Source organism: Blennius ocellaris, assembly GCF_963422515.1.
Source record: "Blennius ocellaris genome assembly, chromosome: 7".
Taxonomy (NCBI): Eukaryota; Metazoa; Chordata; class Actinopteri; order Blenniiformes; family Blenniidae; genus Blennius; species Blennius ocellaris.
This window is the reverse complement of record NC_137656.1, coordinates 24,076,345-24,103,475: the sequence shown is the minus strand read 5'-3', so window position 1 is coordinate 24,103,475 and position 27,131 is coordinate 24,076,345. Positions and strand designations below refer to the sequence as shown.

Below are 27,131 nucleotides of genomic sequence, written 5' to 3'. Positions count from 1 at the left end.
GGCATGGAAAGATTTCTCTCATAAACCAAAATACTGTGTATATTACTAATTATTGTGTCATCATATTTAAACTGCTCGCACAAGCTTAAGCAAAATAAAACCTGTTTTTTTTTCTTTGTGAAAACAGTATTAATAGCAGTTGGATGCCAGTGTGCATAATTAGGTATTATAGGGATTTAACCTAAAGTGTATTAAGTAGTTGAAGGAAGTAGTCCAAAACCTAAAAAAAACAAGAGTGTTTTAAAAGTCTTTCATTTGTCTTTGATCTCGATTGGAATGGGTAAAAGTGAAAGGTTGTTGGGTTCAGTTGTACCGGGGCTCACAGATATCCTGGAGCCTCAGTCACAGCAGGCGACTCGCCATTAAACTCTTTAGTTGTAACTAACTTATTAAGAGCCTCTTCTAGCCTTGAAATGTTCTGCAAGTACGTGTTCTCCATTTAATGTGTGCTCGACAAAGCAGCCCTGAAGCGAACGCCGGGGGACAAAGAGCGAGGCAGGCTGTCGCAGAGTGGATAGTTTTCCCCGGTGCTGACGTCGACTCTCTGCTCACCTGATGTGTTTTGCTCCATCAGGTTCTACTTCTTATCCAGCCTCTCGCAGGGGGAGAAGTGTCACATTTTGACATTTTGTTTTCATGAGCAATAGAAATCAAATATAATATTTTCTTGTTGTTTCATGGAAAATTCACTTTGCGAGACCTCTCGCGTCACGAACGGCTGGGAGGAAAGCGGATCCCGGAAACTGTGTTGAGTGTTGAATAAATGCTTATTTGACAGGCTGCATTTCCACTGGAAATCCATGTAAATGCAGGCAGAGTGACAGTTGAGATAATGTGTGCAGTTGTTCATTGCCGCTCCAGGCATTGTTTTTGGGATCTCAACTGAATATCTTTCCTTTTTTCTTTTTTTTTGCATGCCGCAAAAGAATATTTAGTTGATTCTTCAGCACATTTCACAGCTTTACATTTTCATTCAGTTACATTATCCATTGGGTCATTCTTGACCGTAATTGTTGCAATATTAATACCTCAAATCTCTCCAGGCCAGAATGAGAATATGCTCGGCTCTATTGTTTGGCCCCGGAGCAGCACTGCTCTCCTCTCACTCTTCATTCACCTAATGCAAATGTACAATGTGGCCTCTGCATACCTAATTCTGTAAGTCAGCTCTTAACTTCTGCCTCTGTTCTCATCCAAAGGGCTGAACCCATTCTGACCCGGATGAAGGAGGATCACACCCGAATCATCCTGCCCGCCATCGACAACATCAAGTACAACACGTTTGAAGTGCAGCAGTACGCGAACGCCGCCCACGGCTACAACTGGGGTCTGTGGTGTATGTACATCATCCCTCCGCAGGAGTGGCTGGACAAGGGCGATGAGACGGCGCCTATCAGGTGAGGGCCTCGGCTGGTGAACGCCGTCCATTATAGATGAGGATGTTTGATGAAATATGGATAGCCTCGGGATATGACTTATTCATGTGTGGAGCCATCTAACTCAGGTGCTCTGTAGTCAGATGCAGCACTCAAAACACACAAAGCCTGCCTGGAGAAAGCTTTGTAATTACCGTGTGGAATATCTTCATTTTGATGCAGGATCATGAGGCCGGGGTGATGTGGTGTCATTAGTGACTTGAATAGGAACAAGGAGCCTGCACAAGCTTGTGATTTATTTGTACACAATCCGAGAACTGGTTGCATGGCCCTCTCGTGAAAATCATATTGTGATTTAACAGACAACAAAAGAGCAGTATCTTATTTAAATGATCCAATTCTCTTCTGCCTGGCCAAGACACTTTATGATATCAGTAACTACAAGGTTGAAGTAGTTAAACTGAACGTTTTATCTGTGGTCGTGAGATGAAACTGTTGAAGCGTTTTACCTGATCGGTGACGGTTGTGGTGTCACTGTCTACAAAAGACCTTTGGACCGGGCGCTCTTTGTAGTGTATGTTGTTTTAAAGTGCGTTTATGGAGAGTCTTGATGACTAAGAGCTGGTGCCGTACCATCTCTGACATCTTTTCCGCATCGGCACACTACGTGGTAGTCATGGACAGTCAAAAGCCCTTAAAGTTGACTTTGAAGATTTCACATGCTGCTTCACAAGGAGAAACCGGAGCAGTGCGGCTGTTTGTTTCAACGTGACGGAGCCAAAGAAAGTGCGGGAGTCCGAGCCAACATGAGGGAGCTTAGCTTTTGGGTTTCATCTGCTCCATTATTCATGGGGTTAGAGGATTGCGGATGTTTCTGGGGGCCCGATTTGTTGCCACAGCAATTTTACAGCAACTGTATCGAATCGTGAAAATTGAGAACATACCCTTGCATACGAAGAGAACATAAATATCAATCCTCCACAGTGGGGGGAGGAGCCGGGGTCAAGATTAGTTCGTCTGCCTTTGTCTTTGTTCCGGTTCAAAGATGCATCAGTGAGACTGAAGAAGTGGAGATGAATACGTTCAAACCCTCAAGATGAAGAACAAAATATCTACATTTTCACTGTGGTGAATGAGTCACGTTGAGACATCGACTGATGAAAACATGCCGTTGGGATGTTTGAGGAAAGGCATGTTATTTTTTAAGCTGACATGTGGATTGTACTCGCAGGGCCACATCTCTGCAAGAGCATCAGCCTTCTCTGTGCAACCGTTCAAATAAAATTTTTAGATCCCTATCTGAACAATATTATAACGTTATTGGCTTGCCTACTTTTAAAATGAGCCAAATTGTTACATTGTTGGTGTCTGCACGCCATGCAGCTTCACAACTGAATCTCTTCGATGGGATATGCGGACCGAGCTAATTTGTCCCAGGTCAATTCCGTCTTTTTGTTTTGCCTGCCGATGGATTCACACACACACACACCATGTCCTTGTGCCATTGACATTTTATGAGTAAATAATCACATAATTGCTTTTAAATGTTTAAATTGGCCCGTTTTGGAAGCACGCATTAGGATCCTGCAGCAGGTATTTAGTAAACTGAAAGGAAACGCAAACAGCTCTGAGCAACAAACACAACTTCAGCTCCAGATAAGAGAAGTGGTAAAACCCTCGAGTGGAGCAAGCAGGGAGTGTGTGAGTTGTGGGCCACCTGTCTGTGTGAGCATAGCCTACATACAGTCATAAGGAACACTGTGCCATTGGAACATGCACTCACTACTTGTTGTTTCAAGATATGAGGTAGTGGTTAGTACTCGTGCCTCACAGCAAAGATATTCCCAGTTCAAGTCCAAGCTTGTGAGCATCTCTATATGGAGTTTGCATGTTCTCCATCCGGGTTTCCTTCCAAAAAAACAGGTTAATTGGTGACTCTAAAACTGCCCGTGTGTGTGTGTGTGTGTGTGTGTGTGTGTGTGTGTGTGTGTGTGTGTGTGTGTGTGTGTGTGTGTGTGTGTGTGTGTGTGTGTGTGTGTGTGTGTGTGTGTGTGTGTGTGTGTGTGTGTGTGTGTGTGTGTGTGTGTGTGTGTGTGCGCACATCAGGTGTCAAGCACATTTTACTTCAGGGACTTGATTTGGACGAACTGGTAAAAAATATTGTCATAATAACCCTTAAAGTTAGATATTAAAAGTTTATTTGTTTTTGTATTAGAGTATCGGTGATGCAAATGTTGATATTTTCACCAAACAATTACTATGGAAAAAGACTACATTGTCAACATAGAGCTATTTTTAATGAAACTTTCTGGTGCAAAATAGAGTGAAATGTCCCAAAAAAAACTTCTCCTATAGCTGTAGCATTATGTATGTTTTTACAGACTTTTGGCTGATGTTATCTTATGCGTTATCTTACATTGGTAGTGGATGTGTTGTGCTGTGTGGTAAAAAATACAGTATACAGTATATATATATGTTGTTGTTGTTTTTTTCTGAGACGAGCCATGATATAGAGGAAGATAAGAGGCCAGTTTCAGACATTGCAGAGCAGGTCCATTTTCTGTATTGACACCTCGCTGCAAATGGACAGATCGCCTGGAGGGCCGGCCAAAGTGTGTCGGCTGTGTGGATTTCTATTGGAAATCATTCTCTTGCTTGTTTCCTCAAGGTTTCAGCCCATCAACAACAGAAGCTCTGTGACCTCTCTGCGCTCCGTTTCTAAACCCTTTCCTGTTGTTTGGACGTATTCACCTACAAAGGAAGTGAAAGGGTTCAAGTTGGCACAAAACCACCACATTCTGGGAGTACTGAGGCCTGCAGCCTCTTTGGCCGGACAACAAAAACAGGTTTACTTTGGCTCCTGTCATCTACTAAGTGATTGGGATTTGTGGCCAGAAAGCGGAACCTCTAAGCCAGAATCACCGAAGAAGAAGTAGAAAACTGTGTCTTTGGACATGAGTTCTGTTTTATATTATTGACCCATTACCCTAAAGGGTAGATAATACTTTCAACTAGTGAAATGATCTGCCACGTTCAGCAAGTAAGTTTTACTTGATGAAAAATCCTGAATAAAGATTTTTAAATCTAGAATTAAGATTATGCTGTAAAATCAAATGACTTTTAAAGCATGCCAAATTATCGGTCATGTCTGAAAATAAGATTAGAAATCTTGGCAAGAATCTCTGTAATATTATCTACAAGATAATATTGAGACAAAGTTTAAATCCCATTTCACAATAGGAAATGTACATAAATGAGTACAAGTTGTACACTGCACTTCAGTACAGTTCAGCGCGACCCAGACGGACAAATAGGTTTTTGATTACATTGCCGTGTCCATGAAAAGGAATTCTTGTTTCTTGTGCTTGAGCACTCGCCAAGTAAGGTCTGAAAGTACAGAATTTCAAGCAGGTCAAAACAAGCAGCACACATCTGCATTGAACCCATTAAAGCCCAGCCACAACTGCAGTTGCCATCATTGTCATTTTACATCTATGAATGCATTTCAAATGCTGTAAATGCTCAATTTGTTAAAGCCATCTTAATGCTACCTTAGAACATGTAACTGAAAGAAAATCAAGTTCAGCCATATTCTTCATGTCAACTTCCACCTCTATGAGGTATGGATAAATAAGCATAAACAAGTAATCATGAAAGTCTCGACAAGAATCCAGACAACAAATGAGTGCTTTGTATGTTTAGTTTTTGTCCGTGTGGAGTTATTTGTCCGAATTATAGTTCCTGGTGGTCTATTGCCTCAATATTGATAACAGTGTGACACAAGAGGCTCATACTTTACCGATTTTTTTTATCGCTAAAACAATGTAGTATCTGTCATTTCAGAGATGTTGTGAGACAATTAGGATGTTAGTGTTGTCGTTCAGTCATCTCAGACTAACCTGAGCCACACACACGGAGCTCGTGGTTGTTAGCCAAGCTGCGAGCAGCCGGCACTACAATTATGTTGGAAAATGTCATCTTTGCTTTTTCGTTTCATTACGCTTATTTTCAAAATTATGTCGTTAACATGACATTTCAGAAACGCTGAAGAACAATGTACTGTAGTTTTCATGTTGAGCCACTAGTAGGTGCTGCTGTTTGTCTTTGACATGGTGGTTTAAGCATTTTGATTCTAATCCACTCTTCATTAAAGCAATGAAATGAATACTCTGGGTGTTTTCTTGTCCTGTAATTTGCATTTTACTGATAGAGGTTGATACAAATATGTGCAACTCTAGTTGCTGCTTATTCAAATAAGATTTTCTGGAAAATAAATGCAGATCATGTTTGTAAAGGACTCCGTTAACATGATTGTATGCAAATATTTTGAAAACCTATGACTTTGTTTTCATCTGAGAGAAAATAATAAAAGCATCTAAAATGATTATCTTGTCGTATCTTACATTTATGTATCAGATTCAATCTGCAGGCAGGGGCCAAAGATAAGGGGTGTTATGGCGAGATGAGCCCTGCAGGCCGGCCATCTGCACACTAAAAATAACTAAGCCTCGTGACATCAAATGAGAAATCCTCTGGAAGGTTCAGGCATCAATCTTTGATGTTTGATGGAGTCCAGAAGTTGTTTTATGACCAGTGGGGCCACACATAGTCCAAACTGCATTGCATCAAAGTCTGGTAGAGCTACTAGGTCAGAGGTGTCAAACTACATTCAGCCCAATTTGATGGTAATTGGACCAGACGGCAAAAATGCTATAATGATAACCTATGACTGCAAAGTTTCCTCTTCATTTTAATGCAACAAAAACATCTACAAGCACATCCTGACGGTGTTCACTTACAATGCAGTTGTAACAGAGTCTGAACAACATGAATCCTTCAAATCCTCCCTGCCACACTGTTTCTTTTCAGACTAATGATTTAAAGTCACAATGGTAATTTCTGCGTTATGCATGTTTTTGAAAGCTCCTTCTCATATGAATTTGATAATAGTATTTAGCCACAGTAAAGTAGCTGTAATATCAGATAGTAGTGACAGCTATTGAAAGAACTATTACATTATATACATTATTGAACACTTTGGGGAAAATTGCTTCGCTACATTTATTCTGTCCTTTCCACAGTTAACATTGACTTCACATGTGAAGTCTGTTACTGCGGCAGTTCAGCGCCCGAGGAGCTGATGTTAAAGCCCACAGTGCTAACCTAGAAGCAGTGGGATTATCACAAAACATCACAAAACCACCTGCCATCCACCGCACTTCCCTCGTCAATGTAGTAATTGTTTTCTTCTGTTTTTTTGAGCGTGAATAAACCCTCACCTGGGTTGGGTTTGATCTGTGGTTTTGAAATGATTGAGCATTTGAGTGAATGCGCAAGTGTTCATCTTTTACTCTTCACTGGCTGCTACAATGGTGTGTCAGACCCCATTTACACGACAATGCCTCAAGTGAAAACAAGTTGTTGTCGCATTTTGGGTTTGGATTGTTAATACAGTGACTGTCAACTCTAAAACTATCAAGTCCCAGGAGAGTATGGACTGGGAGTCGTGAGGCTCTGGAGGTAAACGTCGTCGCTATTATTGTCCATCTGCTCGTGCATGTGCAGAAGAGCTGTTCGGCGTTGCGCATACACGGTAGGGACATTTCAGAAAAGTTGTGTTTTCACCTATTTCCACGGATTTAGAGCATTTTCTCAAAGCTCCACCTTGGGACACAAAAAAGTTGCATTTCAGAAAGTTTTCACTTGAAAATGTCAACTAAACAGCACCTTAGAGTGTTGGACCCAGTGGGAAAAGTTTCTCTTCACTTCTTGCAAGCAAAAAGAAGACATTTCTCTTTTATTTTGCTGCACATTCAGAGGAACAGCTGGCTCTCATTATTCATTTAATTGCCTTCAGTTAATTGGCTGTAGTGAGGGAATGGCTTTTTTCACGCTTTAATATTGCTTATTTGATCACCTCGCACAGCAGATAAATGAGAGAGGCATCAAACTTTGCAGTTTTCTCTCTTCCCTCTTTCCCTCCACTTTAAAGCACTTACACATCACACACGGGCTCTAACTATTGTCTGTGTGGGGGTGTCGCTTACATCATTAAACCTAATGTGGTGTGTAAAACCATCAGAAAGAAAACAAATACAGCCGGGATGAGTTTTCTTTTCTTTTTTTTTGTGAAGTGTCACACGCATCTGATTAAGGTACTTGGACTGTACTTCTTGAAAAAGCTTGGTTGTGAAGTGGAGGTCTGCTGTGTGTTTGTGCAGAGCCGACAGGCGAGGTCGGTCACTTGTCAAGAGGGGAAAAAAAGATGATGTGAAAGGGACTCGGTGTGTCTCTCTCTCTCTCTCTCTGTCTCTCTTGCTCTCTCTCTCTGTCTAATCTACACAGTCCAGTGCAAACTGAAAGCCTTGCTGTCACCTACATATAATTTAAACAAGACTGTCTGAGGTTATGTCAGGTAATAAAAGTCTGCAAGTATGAACAAATAGAGAGCACTGTTAAGAGGTTTAACTGCGGTTATCAATCAGAATTTCACTTGCTCAAAATACAAAGACCATGTTTTTATTTTTTATGAGTGAGAACTGTTGAAAAACCTTCACTTTGAAATATAAGGACCACACAATGGGGAAACATTATTTGCTCATCCTGGATTTGAAATATAAGTCAATGGTAATGGTCAAGTCAGTATTTCATAAACCTGAAAGCACCTTCAATTTGGCTCACTGCACTCTCTTACTACTGAGTCAATGAATCACAATACAGCTCCAGGAGCACTTTGCAGCACCCCCTGCTGCTATATATGTCAAAATATACAGTGATGTTCCTGCAGGCGTCATTTCAAAACAAAGAATCAAGCTCTGCATCGGTCACTTTAGAGAAAAACATAATGCATCCTATGATCAAGTACTGAAGCAAAGCTTTTTGTTTTGTGGGGCTTTGTCATGAGCACTTTAGACCTGACAGGGGCCCAGGGGGCCGAACCAGAGCTAAACTGGAAGTATTTCTTGCTGTGAGGTTTGGAAAGAAAGTGCTTGCTTTTTAGAGAAAAGGAAAAAGAAAAGAAAGAGAAGCATGCTTGTATTGAAGTTCCTCCATATACATTTGAGTAACTATTGGGTTGCGCCAATATTTTCAGCTATTTCCATTTGTGCGCATGGCTGAGATGAGGAATGGTTACTGCTATTTTTCTTATTTCTATGGATGTTATTCTTCTCATTTGACGGAATCAAAGCTGTATTTTTAAATAAAATTATGTCAAGGTTCTTTGAAATCCAAAAGGTGATAAAAGTTTTGGAGCATAATTTAATACAGACACATCTGATGTTCTCCTTTTTGACATAAATGTTGTGTTTTGGTCTTTCACTTATTATCTTCCGTGATTTATTTGTCCTTTGAACCAGACAAGAATTGTATTCAAATGTATTCTTGAAATTGTCCTTCACTCACTTGAACTGACAGAAAGGAATACTTTAAAGCAGCTGTGATGACGAATCGTTATCACCATCTCTGGTCTTTTTCCACTCATCATCACATTGCGCACTTTAACCTGCAGCAGTGGGCACAGCCGACTGTCTCTTTTCTTCCACCAAAAGATGCATTAATTTGCAGTAAATGAGCTCTTTGTTCATGATTAATGATAGTATAATGATGGTTTCGCTTTATTACATGAAACACCAACTTTCCAGTAAAAAGCTGCACCTTATATGGACATTTTCATCAAGACGCAGCAACTTGAGCTTATCTATTAAAACCTGGTAGTGATCGATCTGTGGGTTTTTTTTTCTTCTCTGTTCTAAAACTTTAATGTTTCTGTCTGGTCATCAAGAACTCCTGCCATGATCGGCTGCTCCTTCGTGGTGGACCGGGAGTACTTCGGTGAGATCGGCCTGCTGGATCCCGGCATGGAGGTGTACGGAGGAGAGAACATCGAGCTGGGCATGCGGGTAAGGACCTCGCCTGAATCAGACCGCTGGTGAAAGGCATTCAGATGAGAAAGAGACTTTGATGAATTACTTGAAATGTTTTGGGGATTTTTTTACCCTCCCTTTTTTTTGGACGAAATTAAAAGTCCATGCGCTGAGATGAAGATGAAATTGCTTCGAGAACGGCTGCAAGAAAAGTTTTATTTTTAATTTTTTTTCTTCTCTGTAATGAGGCATTCCTTTAAAGCTCCAGGGTTTTTATGTGCGAAGGCCACACAAAAAGCCATAATTACAAATCCAATATTTGAGGGGGTAATGCTCAGATAAACTGTCCTGGTCGGAATGACTTGTGAAATCTATATTCAGACTTTAGAACAGCTTATGATGAAGTTTTCTTATGTTTCCAAGCCAGAGGGATACAGCTTAAGATACAAACCCAGGGGCGTCAACACAAGCCATGATTAAACTTTGCAAAGTTTCTTAGATGGGAGTGGAATAGGAAAAAAAAAAAAATCCCCTTAATGCAAATCTTCAGCCAACCCAAAGGCTCTCAATCCTGTATACGGAAAATGTAAATCTCTTTTGCTGCTGCTTTGAGTTGAATTTAACGCTTCATGTGAGCGAAGGGCTTGCTGAAGAATTGGTTAGCGTTTAAATTCAGAAAATGTTTCTCTCCAGCCGAGTGGAACCTTTTCTGAATCTAGACGCACTCCTTGGGCTTATTGGAATGAGAAATGCTTGAAAGATCCCACTCCTTCATTTAATGTCGTCTCCACATCCATTTCAGAATCTGGAGATGGCTTCAACGACACCTCTGAAGTGTCGGCCGCCTTTGAAAAAGCACTTGAGCGGCGGCTGGAGAATGTATTCTGGTTCACAGATTGCCACAGTGCTTTATTGAAGTCAAAGACATTTCTAGTTGTTGATGACCGTTTCAGAGGCTCACATTATTCCACCGAGTGCCCCACCCCCCTCTGGAGCACGTTTTCATTGCCATCCACAAAAACAATACCATCATTTGGTCTCTTGTGTCTTTAGCTGATGGCTCGTCTTTGCCATTATCATAGAGCGATAACCCCACCCTTTCTATTACGCGCTCACTGCCGATGGCCTTCTGCAAGGTTACAGAGTGTTTTCTCATTCAGTAGAACTGCTTATATGTACCTAACAAACCGTGCAACAGCGTTCGACGAGGATCGCGGGGGAGATCAATTCAGCTACAGCAGCTAAATAAACTTCGAACAACTCTATTGAACTGTGTGATATAGTGTAACCGTGAACTTATTCCAGGTGTCACGCACACGCTTCTCATTGACTCGGCTTTCTCTGACTGTGAATATTTACTGTCGCTTTTTGATTCATGAAGTAAAGAGAATATCCCTCTCTGTCTGCAAACACAATGCCATCAAAAATGCAATTACCTCTTCCCCTTGTTTGGCCCGTCGGTGTGGAAATGAAACACATGCCACACACAAAAAAAAAAGGGGCCATTCAGCACATGCACAAGCTTGAATAGGTCTACAGTCAACAGCCAGCTTCAACCATTTATAATGTACAGCCGCTAATGGAATACAGTCGGGCTTCTGGCGAGTGGGCTCCAATTACTCCTCTAAGAGAGCGGCGGCCCCTGCAGCTCATTGTAGTGAGCCGAGGAGTCGCCATCGGGGATCCGTTTGATTGACAAGAACACGTTCAACAATTAGCCAGGGCAGCTCACAATGGCCGAGCTTGCCCGGCATCGTCTGACTTTCGGAGAGTGATGAAAAGCACGGCACGCGGTGAAGGGTTCTGGCATATTTATCATTTACTGTGAGTTACAACCACTGCTGGCTCACTCCGGATACAAAGAACCGGCCTCTGTTGTGAGCGGAGAGGAGGCTGGGATGTGCAGGGGCTGATTATGCGGCGCATAACTCTGTGTGCGGTGTTGTTTCCGGGAGGAAGAGAATATAAAACCAAGGGAAGAAAAAAAATATAAATCAAAGATCTCACTGAAGTTTTCTGTTTGCTCAGGTGTGAAATAATTTATAGGGTTTGTGGAAATAGGAATAAAACCGCAGAGACAAAGAAAGTGGATAAAAGATACTCCCGGCATCATGAAGTAAACAAAAGATACATTTAGAGCCACATTATCATACTTTTCTCAGGAATACATTTGTATAAATTGCAAGCTTTGTAATCATTGAATAAACAAAGTGAATCGGCTGTGTGCTGTCCTATTGAAATCAGCAGCTAATGCCATTCTACACAAGATAAATTACCTTTTGCACCATCAAGCAACAAAGAAATGTTGTGTCTTCAGCTTGGTAAATGATTGTAAATGGCGTGTCTGGGTGTACTGCTTACCACGAGGCTCCGTCTGCAAACAAAGAAAAATGGTTGGGGACAGAAATGATGAATTCTGCCAGAAGTGTCAATATGAGTTTATCTTGTAATGTGTCTCCTACTCATCCCGCTCTGCTGATATAGCATCTCCAGAGGACCTGGACACTGCCTTTCATATCGGCGTTATTGTGGGAAGCGCGTGTAACATTGCGGTTAGCCCATCTGGAAATATAATATCACATCCCCTCTACCAGGGTCACTCCTGTAGCTGATGTTAATGCTCGCCCTGGCGAAGCCTAAACTCAGGTGAAACGTGTTTACATCTACTTTAATGACTAAAAACTGTTTAGATGGATTATAATATGAGAACGAGTCCTGCATGTGTTGTAAAATTGAAACAGTGGTAGTATTATACATGTAGAAAACTCATTAAATGTATCCTTATTTTCATTTAATGTTTAAATTAAAAACTATTATAGTGTATTGGCTATTATAAAAATCCAATAGAGAGTAAGCAAGATCATATTAACCCAGGAGCTTTGACAGTAACATGTTAGTAACTGATTACAATAATGAAATCATTCGTTTACCTACCGATTATGTTCCGACGGGACTATGAGTCTATGTATACCATCAGCTGTGTCTCTCCTGAGAAGCAGCACTGTTACTATTTCAACTTTGTCCTGTTTACTCGAGGAGCAGTGAGTAAAAAATCTTTAACCATTCCAGTCTGTCTGATAGGAATATGAACGACTATTTAGACGACCTTCTTCATCTAGAGCGTTTTGTTCTTGCTTCCTTTCATTGTCTTCTGATATATCTCCAGCAGAACTGCTACCGTCTCGATTATAAAGCCTCCCTTTCCAAATGGCAACTACAGTGGTGCTGTAGTGATTGTGTTTATTTCCTGGAAGTAGTTGTGGGGGAGTAAGTGCAGTAGTGTATATTTGTGGTCATATTCTGCTTCTGGGGCCTCAGAAACAAGAGGAACATATTGAGCGACCGGTGACCAAGTGTTAATAACTGGGGGATGAGGAGCCACATAAAGGTAGTGGATATTTTTTGTCAATAAGATATTCAAAGAGCTGTGTATGAAAAGGTTTTGGATGCCTGCAGGCAGCTGAGCATCACTGTTGGCACATCTGATGGTCTTCGGGTCGGTGTTGCAGTAACCTCCTCGTTCATAGAGTCTAAAAGAAATATGCCTTTGTTAATTCTATGACTTACTTGTGTTAATGTCCTCTATGTCACTTACATTAGCATTGATGCATAATTGTAGACGCGAAGACAGAGAATAACATAAAAGGAAATCCACTATTTTAACACGATGCAATGCAGTACTTCTGTCAGTAATGATCCAACTTTGGCCAAAAGTGACAAATATGCAGGATGCACTGATGTTCTGTGGAAGTAAAGCGGTTATATCCTTATTATTCACTGAAAACGAGGAGTTTTATGGCACATTAAGCATCTCATACTAATGAATATGATAATTGTTTTGATTATACATGTGTTTGATTTTTGTGGCTGGTGAACAAAAATCCACTAATTAGCTGGTTCATGAGAGTGACAGAAATTAGAAATTAATTGGAGCAGATTAAAGTATTTGGATTATTATGCTAAACAATGCTGAACACTGTCATGCACTGTGAGAAGACTAACTATCCACTAAACTGCAGCACAAAGTCTCATTCACACAGATTTGCTCCAATCTCAGGAGTTTGTTTATAGTGCAGTTTGGGGTTTTTCGCCAGTGTTGGAGCAAATGGTTTTTTATTAAGTGTACAGTATGAACTCTCTCGTCTATGATGCAGTGCTGAATGCACCTCCAAAAAAGCTTCATAAGCCAATGAAAAAAAAATAAAAATGACAAATTCAATCTTGCCCTCTGGCTTAAATTCAAGTTTAGCATGATTCAGTCTGGCACATCTTTATAAGACTTGCACAAATTTGATTCATAAATACTTTTTCCAGCCAAAACCTGATGGTATCTGCCAAAATAGGCTAATCTGACTGTAACACAATATGCCCATGAGCTCACTTTGCCACCAGGAAGCCATCCAAGCTTTTTTTTTTTTTTTTTAAATACAATGTAATCTGACTCATTTTCACAACAGTCCACTCAATTAGTCCAAGAAAGCAAAGGGTGATTTCACTGGGTGGCCTTCTTGTCTTGGTGACATTTATTAAACTTGCCAGGAACTCCTTTCAGAAGCAATGAACCAAAAAAAACACCCTTTTTTAATTTTTTTTTTTTAATTTTTATTTTTTTTTTCTCGGCGCCCCGTCTCCATAACCACCTGAACTAGGCCTAAAGGCATCTGGCCATAATCACTCGGTAGTGAGGAGAACAGAGATAATTAAAGTGGAGCAGGACCAGCAGCAGGACAGCAAGGGGACATAATTACACTTCACTTGGTTCCCTCTGCATCGCTGGGTTAGTTATTACAGTGTGCTGACAGTTTACAGGAAAACAGCAAAGTGTATTTATCATTCTGTGTCTGGGTTTTATTTTAGCCATAATATTTTTACATTCATAGGGCAGTCATTGAAATATTTCCAAATTTACTGTTTACGCCGTTGGGCGTTGTTGAGTTGCTTTCTTAATTTTGAGACGTTTTATTTATTGTCAGTTCAAATTCGAACCAATGCAGGAAGTGCAAAATTCCCCAAGTCAACATATTTCTTTCTTCACAGTTTAAATAAATCTCTGCAAATTCATCAGCTTCACGCTGGATTGTTGCAAAATCTCTCACATTTCTGTTTTCTAGTTGCATGACGAGATTTGAGTCGGGTGTCGAGAACCTGTCAGCACCTTATGACAGTTTTAATGAAATAAAGAACTACAGACTGCAGTAGACGGTAGGATAAACATTTGCCAGAAGTATTGATTGTTCTGCCGCCATGTGTACTTCTGCCTGGTGGTGCTTACTAAAACCCCTTGAATATGACTAAACTAACTAAAGTACATTGCAGAAAAACATTGCAGCCCATTACAATTCATATCTCAACAGACCCTCCAGTCATCTTCATTTTATTTATACAAACAGTATGAGACACAACAAAACTTTTTCAATCCAAATGCAGCAATGTTTCCAGTCATACACTATTTCTAGCAAACGTATCACTATGGTGGCTACCTTGTTAAATAAAAGCAGCTCTGGCTTCAGTTTGGAAAAGAACATAGTGATTGAGCTGATAATGAGGGAAGGAAGGGTGGCCTGGACTGGTCATCAGTCCATCACACTACACACACACACACACACTCACACAATTCAGCGTCACCAATTAAAATGTCTTTGGAGCGAGCCAAATTACCCAGCATGCATAAGTACCGAGAAGCCAGGATATTCTTCTGTGGCCCAATTTTATTTTTGATGCACTTTCCATTTTTTAATCCATCTGAAATATCAAATCAATGTACAGTATAAATGATAACACAAAAAAAAGCATAAAACCATTAACAAAAATACCTTAAAGTGGTAATTAATATAAAACTGTTCAATTCTTTGGAGATACAAAGCATTTAAAATAAATTTTAGACCAGGGGTGTCAAACACATTTTAGTTTAGGGGCCACATGCAGTGTGTATGTACATACATACATCCGTGTGTGTGTGTGTGTGTGTGTGTGTGTGTGTGTGTGTGTGTGTGTGTGTGTGTGTGTGTGTGTGTGTGTGTGTGTGTGTGTGTGTGTGTGTGTGTGTGTGTGTGTGTGTGTGTGTGTGTGTGTGTGTGTGTGTGTGTGTATACACTACTATACATTTACATTTAAAATTGGCATAGAGTATAGAGTCAATATTTTCACAGAATCAAACAATTGCGACAGAAAATTTGGACAATCTGAGCATGAAGACAATTTTATTGATACCTTCCTGTGTAAAATGCATTTAAATATCAAAATAAATGTTTTTGTGTTGACAAATGTTTTTTTTTTTACAAATTCAGCCACCACACGCTACAGGATGGCATTGAGGTAGCCAGTTTTTTGGGATCTCAGGGTCGTGTTGTGTCTGCTACTCTGAAGATATCGAGTGTACGAGTGTTTTCTTTGAAAGTTTTCCCAGTAACTTGCTGGTTTGCTGGGCCAGGTTTTGGAACATGGGCCTTTATGTTTAACAGCCCAGCTTCAGGCTATAATGAAGACAAAAGTCTTTTAAGCACTGCCCACTCTTCGCAGACCACCTCTTTTTCCAGGCGCTATCTTCATTTATGAAAAAGTCAACTTGATAAGCGAGTAAGTACTCCATCAGGCAATATAACTAACAGGTGCTGTTTGCTAGCAGTTGGTAGACGCAGTCAGATGTTAGTTTACTTGGCGAACATCTGCCTCACCGATACAAATAGCGAGGCCTGGACACTTTAACACAGCTGATTAACCCCATGAGCCATCTGGATGTGTAGTACAAATGAACTCAAAGAGAGCTGAAACACCCCAGATGTGTTCATTTGTTAAAGGTGAGAGGATTAGCGTCTGTGCCTGTGGTACCGTGTCTATACGCTCAGTTATAGAAGAATACTTCGTTATGGTACTGTTGTACAATTCTGTAAGAGAGTACAAAGACACTGTTGGAAAATAATGTTCAGCAAATGGGATTTGTGCGCTGGGCGGCACAGTGGTTCCCACTGTTGCCTCACAGCAAGGAGAGCTGCGTGTCTTTTTGAATTGTGAGTCTAAATTGGCCATAAGTGTGAATGTGTGTGTGTGTGGGTGGCCGCCGGTCTCTCGGTGTTAGCTCTGGGATGGATTGGCGACCTGTCAAGTGTGTACTCTGCCTGTTGAACAGTGTCAGCCGTGAAAGGCTCCAGCTCCCCGCGATAAAGCTGGCTGGAGTGACAATGAAAGATGAATGAATGGATTATTGAGCCGAAATGATATCTTCCCGGAGATTGATGAAACTTTATAAAAGCACAGAACATAAGAACGCTGTAACTTTGATAAATCGTAACTTTCCTTTTGTGTCTTGTTTTTTTTTTTTCAATGCGGTTCAATCGGTGACTTATAATGGTGATGGTGGCAGACTCATAAAAGATAGGACAGGAATTCAGAACTGCACGCATTGCTCGAATATTTTTGTCCTCTTTTTGAATGGCAAAAAATAAAAATCTGTTTATTTGGTCACATATTTGCTGTTGTCCGCTCCTCTGCAGTTCGTGTCTCCATAAACGGCGAGCACAAAACCGTTCCATTTATAAGGCCTTTGTCCCGAGTGGCCGTGTTGTTGCTGTTTGCCATCAACTTTCATGAGAAATGTAATAACGTGACGATGATAAAAGGGTCCACACTGATCCTTTAATGCAGTAAAAGTTAATGTCATCTTGCTGCTGCAATGACCTTCCACGAGACGCTTTGATAAGCCCGAAGGAAGCTTGCTTCTGATAAGGCCAGCTCGACTGGGGAAAGCGCCGGCTCTCTTTGGCCATTCATCACCACAACAAAACTTCTCCGATAAAGAAAGTTCGACTGTGCGTCCAACATACGGCAACTTTCGCGTCACACAGATTGCACCGTGTGCGTTTCTGGCGCGCAACAGCTGAGCGACTCTGGGCAGTGCCTCACTCCGCCTCCTCCTCCAGCCCGCAGCCAAAGCAGTCACCTTGAAAAGGACAGGGCCGTCGTTATGAGCCGCAGCCATCTGTGGACTCCAGCCATCCTGGCACCTTCAAAATCAACAGCATTGCCCGTGTCCATCAAACGGAAAATGACAGCGGGCGTTCACCATATGTGAAGCCTTTTCTAACAAACTGAGTCGTTTCAGAGACGAGGACAAATCTGAGGCCTCCGAGGAATGGAGGTGGATAAATGTGTGAAATTGTCGGGAGGGAAAAAAACCCCGCCTCAAACAGGACTCAATCTGGTGGCTACATATGGTGCAAGATTCATACCAATCCGTATAAAGAAAAACAATGTCGGGTTGTTCATTTTTGCTGGTGGTGTTTGTCTTCAACTTGTTTGGCTTTCAGTGTTATCTATGCTCGATCTAAAACACTTTGTGCGTCTCACTCCTGATTCATTGTCTCCCTGCAAACTACAAGTCAAACAAGGGAGCTTCCGCCTCCCATCAATAAAGCCTGCATAAAGGTAACAATAGCATTGGATATTGATTGAGCATTTGTCTCTTTCAATGCTGCATTATTTAGTGACTGAATCAATTGGTTAGGATTTAATAGACTCAGGTTTACTTACTGCATGGTTCATTATTACATGTTCCTGCTTCCATCTGTATTCAGAACTAAAGACAAGTTCGATGTAGCTGGAAAAAACACAGATTGCGTTTTGTCTCGGCAGAATTGCAGCCGCGACTGCAGGACCTGCTGCCAACATATGGCAAAGTGGGGCAGCTCTGCATATGCTGATGTTGCAATGAAATGTATCTAAGAGTTTGCATCGAATCAGCCGACATAAAACATGTTGACAATTGGCATTGCTGCTTTGTTGTGTTCCGTACATAGATAATTCACGACTTATATTGTCTTGTTGTCTCTTCGGGTCCCACAGTTGCAGGTAAATATCCATAATTTACACAATGACACACAATGTGTGCTTTGGAAAGCATCTTTTTTTTTTTTTTGACGTTGACTTACAGCATTGCCTGCAATGATGCCACGACTTCCTGAGCAGGAGCTCACCTCCGAGAGATGCCATTTTGGTGTTGAGGGCCAGAGGGATGAGTAATTAGACAGGCCTTGTCAGCTCACTTATTATCCATGTGAATCACAAACTTCATTAAAATCCTCTTTCAAGAGTGACTGCAGATTCTCCCACCTTAATTTGAACACATTTTGACAAGGTAATTAAGCTCATTTCACTTGAGTTGTGCTTTCTCACATTCTTTCACTGTTAAAGAGAATTGAATCATAAGGAGAGGCATCAAAACTCTCTCTCAGCGGACAGTATCATCACCAGGAAAGATTGTAACACTTGACAGGCAGATTGGCTCATCCCATTCATTATATGAGCATTAGTTAATCTGTTCACGTAATTGCCCCTGTTGGCTGTCTGAGACTGGCTGAAAACTTGAAATGATCTGACAAGGCCAAAGTATCTGAAGAGCAGCCGCACGCACTGATCTGTCTGCGCCAGCCGAATCAGCTGGAATATCAAAGACGAAGGGCCGCAACTGTGTGGAATTAGCGTTTGACAGGCACGGTTGAAAGGACCCCTTGAATCTGCCCATCACTCCCATCAACGGTCTCCATTTAATGGGTGCATGAGCAGGAGTGGTGGGAGACGAAGGTCTGGAATGAAGTGGCGGAGCACCGGGGGAGCGGCTCTCATCCAGCCTCTCAAACATCTTCACGTCATACATGAGGGCAGTGTGAAAACATATCTCGTGTTTTAACAACGAACCATCTGCAGGCCATCAATGCAAAAAGGAAATATAATAAAGAAGAAAAACTCAAGAAAATGTTGTCAAATACACACATTTGTTTCTCTGCTGGAATTGGACAAACAGATAAAAAAACAAAAAACAATATTCCATCATATTCTCAACTAGAAGACAGATAAAGTTCTAAAAATGTCAAACTGTGAACAGTTGAAGCAGTAGAGCTGAATACTGGTAATGTGCCTTTTACAAGTAATTTTCTAACTTTAATTCCAAGAAAAGCACTTAATACGGCAAATGGGTATTGTGAATCATTTTTAACATCTAAATTAGATTTAATTTTGAGTAATCTGTGTCCAATTAAGTTTTATGCAGTAATGAATTAATGCATTTACCCGCTATATAGAGGTGATGTCTTTTGGGATCCACAGAGAATGAAGAAGAAGAACCAGTAACACTTAGAAAATAAGCTATATCCCAATCTATAGTCAACCAAACACATATTTAAAGATTAAGGTCGTGAGAGTAACAATGTGAGTGTGATGTGTTGGATGCAGGCTGATATAATTCTTCCAATAGCTAAAGAAAGAGTGTGAATACTTTCAGTGCTGCCACCATATTTTCATGTTGATATTCTCGTCACTCACACAACAGCTTTGAAAAATGACTTGCAACCAAGCGATAGTCACAGCTTTCAGATCTTGAAATTAGTGTTGGTGTGAATAAACATTACAGAGCGAGTGACACCAGACCTTTGTAAAAAAAAAAAAAAAAAAGAACACAGAGAAAAAAAGTCAATATGTTGAATTTTTTTTTTTCAATATATGGTGTTTTTTCTGTTTAATAACAGTGTTTATAGCCGAAGGTTATCCAGCACATCACAGACTGTGTCCGCTCCACCTCGGACAATGTCCGCTTTCTGAAATTATTCAGCAAACAGAATATTAAATGAAAGGTATGAACATATTGAAGAAGACTGCTTTTCAGGTAAAAAGATTGACTTGAAGAATTTTCCAAATACAATGCATTTAATTTTAACTCGGAATGTTCCTGGTGAGTAATTCTTCTTTTGACCAAATGAACATTTTAATTAAGACGAGTTAAATAACAATAAGGAAAACACTCAAATACCGGTAACAGTGAAAATGTGGCACAAAGTATTCAGGGATTCATTTAAGTCTCACAGAGGTAAATGAAAGATCAGCTCAGATGGGGCAATATTACAGTGTCTCCATATAAATGATAGCAGTCGGCCTGAATGTGGCGAGCAATGGTAGCATTTGTCATTAAGTGCAGGTAAATATGAAAATGCTAAAGTTGAATATGTTTGAGAATCATTTCTACAGTGTAAACCTGAAAGAAGACTTCTGGATTCTTCTAATCTTCAGTTAAATTTCAAGTGTAAGGATAATAATTCATATCAGTTAGTACTTTTTTTTTAACACTACCTGTGGACTAAAATGATTTGTGCATCTCTCAGCTTATTGTTGTGATTTTCAGCTTTGCTGCTACAATAGCTTCATTGAGTGTCATTGGCAAGATGTGCTGGTAGCTCTCATAAACGCTCTGTATACTCCTGAACTGAATCATTAACATCTAAATACTGATAAGGACTTCTGCACAAAAAAAGGATACTTTAAAATCTTAGTGATGATATCTTCATCCATGACTGTGATTATTTTGCTGCTGTGAATCATGAGAAGCTCCACTCAAAGAATTACAGCTTCTGGCAAGAAAAAAAAATGAAAATAACCATGATAGCTTGCCTTATTATTCTCCATCATTGTTAGAAATGTGAGGGAAGCACAGTTGCCAGCTTCACAGTCATGAATGCTTTTTTATTTCATGTTTCTGTGTGGAACATCAGACATGCAGTCGACGCTTTTGATCGCAAATAAATGGATTTTTTTTATGGATCATATACATATTTGTAATAGTCACACAACAATGGAGCTTATATTCATTGTACATTTCTTGCATTATACCCGCGACTCTTATTTCTAATCCTCAAACAGAGAGCTAACAGCTGGGATTTTAGATAAATAGCATTTAGTAGCTGATAGGACAGCAAACCCAGCCTGGATGTGTGCTCAAGTAGAGCTGCTGGATTAAAATGTGTGCATGGGGTGAACTGGGGTAAAATTTCAGGCTGGCAATATTTGGTGGTGAGAGCTGATGACCAGCAGAGGGGCCGTTTCAGTGGATTCATATTTATTCTGCTGCAGTATTACTAATACGTGGTCTCCAGGAGTTTGGGCTGTGTATTCATGGGAGTTTATGGTAATTTCAAAACACTTGCCACTGACTAATTATACAAAGCTTGGTCTGAGCAGCTCAGTTTATTAAAGTGTTACCTTAGATTTCCATTGATTGATACAGTTTCAGGTTAATTAAAAATGTTTATATATGCCTTATTTGTCTGTTTTGCTGCCTTATGCACTCTATTTAATTTTCTGATTCAAGCACACGACATGTTATTCGAGACAGGCACAATCAATCCATAAAGGATCAGGACACATTGTGGTGCAATGAATGGTTTTGTGACCCTGCAGGTGTGTATTGGTGGCCTTGTAGCCCCCCCCCCCCCCCCCCCCCCCCCCGTCACTGCACACTGTTCCACAGGGAATGTCATCACTGTGTGGACAACGTTCAGTCCCCCCAAAGATTCGAGGGGTAAACATCAAATTTAGACAACAGTTTGAGTTATGCTCAAAGTAATCGGAGTTTAAAGGTCCCAAATTGTGCAAAATGAACTTCATAGTGGTTTTCTAACAGTAGCATGTCCCCATAGCCTCTGTATGAAGCCCCAGAAGTGAGGAAAGTCCGTCATCTCCCTCACTCGCTTGCTTGCGTCACGTTTTAGTGAATGTGTGCTCATACAGGTTAATCAGAGACTTTCCCCATCAGCGTGGGCAGACACAGCTCATTAACATTTAAAGGAACACACACAAAAACAGGCTGTTCTCAGTAGAGGTCACTAGAGGGATTTAAAGGCTGGCTAAAATTCAGGACCAAGGCACAGTTTGGGGAAACACATTTTGATTAGAAATGTGTTGGACCTTTGACAACTGTGTGGAAATGATAAAAAAAAACAACTATACTACTATAATATATAACTATAATATGTGAGCTTTAAAGTGAGTCTGTAAGGACTCACTATGGTTGTTCCAATCGTCTGAGTTAGTTGTTTCAAACGGAGACAATTGTCAACAGAGAAAATAAAAGCAAATGAAAGTGACAGATTGTGAGGTTTACGTACTAATAATGAATTCACTTGTGATCTCTTTTTCTTTACTCACTCGTTCATCCTCTTCACCCCACTGGGGATTTAAGAACATGATGATACTTGGCTACTCAACCCTGGCCTGAGTTTGCACTTTGCCCCATGATCGACCCCTCTCTTCCAGCTCTTTCATCACAGTCCTTCACTTCAATCGACTCCAGTTCCTCTCCATCGATTGAGGTTGGTTTATTGGCCATTGGGCCATCGACATGCATCACCTGCGTCTTGTTCTGGTTGATGTGCAGGTCTGTTCACTTTGACATTTTATCTTTAAGACACTAATAAAACGCATTGCAGATAGTTGCTCAAAAATGGGTGAGACACTAAAACGATATTGCCGCGAGAAAGTAAAAAGTGTGATATAGAGTTAAATCCCAGTGTTCTGCCCACAGCGCCGTAATGACACATCGTAATTATCTTTGACTCCATATGGAGAGGAGCAAACGACAGGAGAAATTAAAGCACTTTCATATGGCTCTGTGAAGAAAAAGAAATACAGGTAGACCATAGAGGCTAGAATAGTACTCCTCAAGTAGGAGAATCAGTGTTTTGTTAACTTCTATGCAATTTATATCTCCTCTGACAATTTGACTGTTTGTTATTGCACATATGAAGAAACCATCAGGTCACACATTGATTTTTTTCTGTACTGAGAGTACTAGTTCTTGTATCTCTTTGTATTTAAAGTTACAAGCTAAAGTGAAATAACATTTTATTTTTAACTTTCTGTGCATTTTGACAACTTGTTAAAAGCATGTGTGGAGTTTCATCGGGTTCATTTAAAGGGTAAATGTGATAAAAGAAGAAGGATAAACATCAAAGTGTAGCTTTGTGCACAATATTCATGTTCCTCAAAGTGCTGTATTGTCTTCCTATTTTAAAACATTTATACTTACATACATAATCCACCTTGTGTCTGTCTTGTCATCGAGCAAAGTGGAAATGAACTCTGCGCGACCTCATGCTATTCTTGCACTCGTTTGAGTAAATCTCCAGCTGCTATTTGGTGCTGGAGGATAATTTTCTGCACTGTCTGTCAAATATGTCAGCTGTCTAGGTGGATGGGGCAAGTTACAGAGGCTGGATGACCTCAGCACAGCTTTTCATCATCTCAGTCCGAGTCTTTAGATGCTCCCTGGCTCCTTCTCCTCTGCTCTACTTTCCATTTCGACCACTGGTGAGGGGAAAAAAAAAAAAGTCTAATGGGTAATATCATCTTTGAAACCTAGAAAAGGTTGTACTTTGAGGGCTTTAAAGGCAACCGTATATTTCAGCAGATGTGCTTGTGGGATTGCAAGACAGCATCACAAATCCTCCACCAGCAGCAACTGGAGAGCAGAAAAATGTATGTGTTTCACATCCATCTTGTTCTTCAGTTATTATGCTTTTCACACAGAAATACATTGTGTTCTGTGTTTTGTAATGGTATAATGTAATGTATAGTCATTTAGCAGTAAGGAATTAGTTTATCCAGTAAACTATTTCCCTAAAATCATGTTTTCTTGTGGAGGATCACCTTATCAATCTTGGACTGTGTCGTTCAAACTGCATGAAACCTGTATCCACTGTATCTGTGACACAATAAATGTTGGCCCATCTTCGGAAGCCCTGTCAGCTTCTTTTTGCAGTTTATTTCAGCTGTTTCGTTACTACTTCTGTAAATTATTATGGAGGTTTGAGTAAACCTGCCTACAACTGGGGCATATTGATTTTATTGTCGTATGACCACTGTGTTGGTATTAAATTATATACTGTGTCTACTTTTATTGGGAGAGAACGCCAGCTCTCAGCTCTTGTGCATCTTGATCTGTGTTCTACCTGTAAGTTTGTTCCGTTTAGCACATCCTGTTTGAGTCTGACTGTGTGCAACGTCACATCATGGTTTTTCTTGAACTCAATACGACAGCAAGTTTTACTGCACAATTTCACTATCACTAAATAATGACTAACAACCGCTGTGATGTATATTAATAAGCAACAATAACTGTGTGTCACATACACTGCTTTGAAAAGATAAATAAACCAATGATAGTGAATAATTGCTCTATTTAAGCTAGGAAAAAAGTTTGGTCTGGAAATGAAAGTACAGTGAGGGCGTGGTCCAGCATTTTGCCTCCTTCTGAATCGGCAAATCATTGCTTTGTTGCAGCATTGGTGTTGCTTGGATTGACGTGTCATTTCCTGTCAAATTTGTATTGGTGGTTAGTATGTGAAGCTCGTAGCTGCGTCTGTTTGCTTTTGCTCTGTCTGGATTCCTTGTTTCTGTTTCGGATCTCTCTGCGTCCTTTTGGACTATAGGCGATCAAATAAAGATGGCCTTTGGTCCAAAACCAATTTGTGTTTTGGTCCTCTGCTCATGCAGCCTGATAATATTCATGCAAGCATTGATATTCTTTTAAATACGAGGGCACTTTAATGTTAAATATCCATGTTTAACACCTTATGGGAATACATTGAGTGAATGTGGTTTAGCAATTCAATGAGCATCAATGGATACTGAAATTAAATGGTTAATTTGGTGCTGTGACTAATTGAAGACCCCCTTACCTGGACACACTAATGTCAGACCCTTATTACTGTTTTAGCTTTGTTGCTTTATTCATACGTATGAGCAGATTTGTGTCTAACAACGTGCTTAAAGTGAGGTAGTTACCTCCCCCAGCCTGCCCACATGCCCGTCTTTTAGCCTTCGCCTGCCACAATTTCCCATTTATTGAGTATACTGTGTAATGATACTGATGGAAGCCTGTTTACTGCTCTTAATAGCTTTTATGCTTTTTATGGCTTGTGTTTTCTGTTGCCTCGTAGAGCTTATCACGCAAATGGTCCAGCAACAATTAACTAACTACATGTATAGAGACAATTAAATTTAATTAGCAATTACATTACTACTACATCACAGGACTCTGTGTTAAGTGCTTTCACTTAATGATGCAGTCTGCAATTTTATAAAGGGTCACCTCCGAATGGACTTTAAAAAAAGAAATTGCAGTCCTCAGGACCGGTGTGTGAGATGTCAGAATAGGAGAGGAGATTAAAACAGTCTCATTTGGTATTCAGATTTGAGTATATTTCCATAAAATTTGAATATTTAAAAGATGCAAACTGTTACCGAGACATGTTTTCCCCCATTTAAATTTGTTTTTGCCAATACAGAGGCGCTATTCACTATTTAAACATGGATCCAAACGTATTTTTTACATTTATTTTGATGATTTTTTTGTTTATTTTGTTATTTAAATGTGTTTAAGTATTCCAGTTTTATACGAAAGGGCTAAAACAAAAAAAACACTGAGCTTTCAAAAGAACAGCTTACTATGTTTAGCATGGATGACTATTCATGAATAGATGAGTACAGCAAAAGGTTGTCATCAGCAGAGGTGCTCTCAGCAGGGTGGTAATATGTTTTTCCGGCATGAACACGAGAGTACACTCAGCCTAAATGAGTCTTTATTGTTGTGGGGGAAATATTTGCCATTTGTTCTGCTAATGCTCCGTCTATAGGTTGTTTATGAAGATGGAGGCATGAGCAGTCCTGGAATGTAACAGACAAGCTGTTTTTGTTGGCAATCTGCTTTGCACCACCTGTTTTTTCCTCCAGATCATCCGATTGGTGATTCTCTCATGCGTTGAAAAAGGTCACATCATCACTGATGATCCTCCAAAGCAGAGTTGACTCCCTGCAGATGCCTTGTACCTGGTTGTTTGCTGTTAAATCAAGGAAGGAAATGTGCTCCCGCCTCCCCCATCCCCTGGCTCCATTCTATAGTTAGCACTTAGCGGTTTGCGATTAGCTTTTCACATCATAAGACAAGTCTCTTAAGCGAGTAAAGGTTACCTTGTTGCCAGATGCTCTCTATTGCATTGGAATTGTCTCTCTGCCCGGCTGCGCTCTTCACATGTACGGGGAAATTGTGAAACCCATTTTGGAGAATGGTGCAGTTCAATGACGTGTGTATAGAACAGAAGCAAAGATGAAAACAACAAACTGTGTCCAACTATACAATAATTGTAGCATTCAGCCTGTAGGTCTGCAAAATCTGTTGTTGTACAAGCGATAACGGAGTCCATCTGAAGTGAGATTGTAACAGCTGAAGTCAATGAACTGGTGCTTTAAAATAGGATTTTAATTTTACAACGGGGCTGGTGTCATTAATGCTTTTAAAACGCACATTTTTTTAAATTTATTTAAACGTCTGTACAATACGGGGTCCCCAACACATACATGACAGTACGACAGTGCGGGCAAAAGCTGCGATATGAGTTGTACAGTTGGCACAAAGTCAGATTTAATCCAGGAGGGTATTGGATTGGGGGTTGGAGAGTGGCATGTCTGCTGTTTGAAGTTGATGTTGCCAATCTGGCACCATGCAGCAAGATGCAGATCAGTTCCTCTAATCTGAGTCCATGATGCTTTCATTGAAAAAAAAATCGAGTTAAAAGTGGGTTTATTCGTGAGTGACGGGAAGAGAGATCGCAAGATTGGCAGCAGTAATGTGGTCGCTGTACCAGATTGTTGTGGCAAGCAAAACTCTGTTTACTAGTTGATCTAATTCTACATCTTCAGCCTACAGTCATGAATCTTACGGGACTGAAACAATCTGATCGCAGACACATTAGTTTTCTCTGCACGGTAGCAGGTCTCAATCTTTGATTCCCATTAGCGGTCTGGAAACAGAAAGGGATGTCTGGGCTTCTCTGCTCTCCATAAAGCCACATTACATGCAGACTAAATGGTGAACATGGATGGATGTCACATAACAGTGTCATCAGCGTAACACTCGAATTTTGCTCAGAAATAACAGCTGTGTCCAGAAAGTCACTGCATTGCAAACACCAATGTCAAACACAAACATGTCGTGAGATAATTGTTATTGCAGCAAAATGCTTCTTTCAAGATTACAACCTCAAAGTGTAGGAGAAATGCTTTAAACAAGTAG

General features: G+C 40.4%; 1 protein-coding gene across 1 annotated transcript in view; it reads left to right on the top strand.

Annotated features, from left to right (window-relative positions):
- The window catches only part of galnt9 (polypeptide N-acetylgalactosaminyltransferase 9), a 106,020-nt gene that overhangs the window by 56,764 nt on the left and 22,125 nt on the right, over positions 1–27,131 (top strand). Inside the window, exons 5-6 of the mRNA XM_080498914.1 lie at positions 1,200–1,397; positions 9,160–9,277. Coding sequence (XP_080355040.1) covers positions 1,200–1,397; positions 9,160–9,277 — 316 coding nt within the window. The remainder of the gene's footprint in view (positions 1–1,199; positions 1,398–9,159; positions 9,278–27,131) is intronic.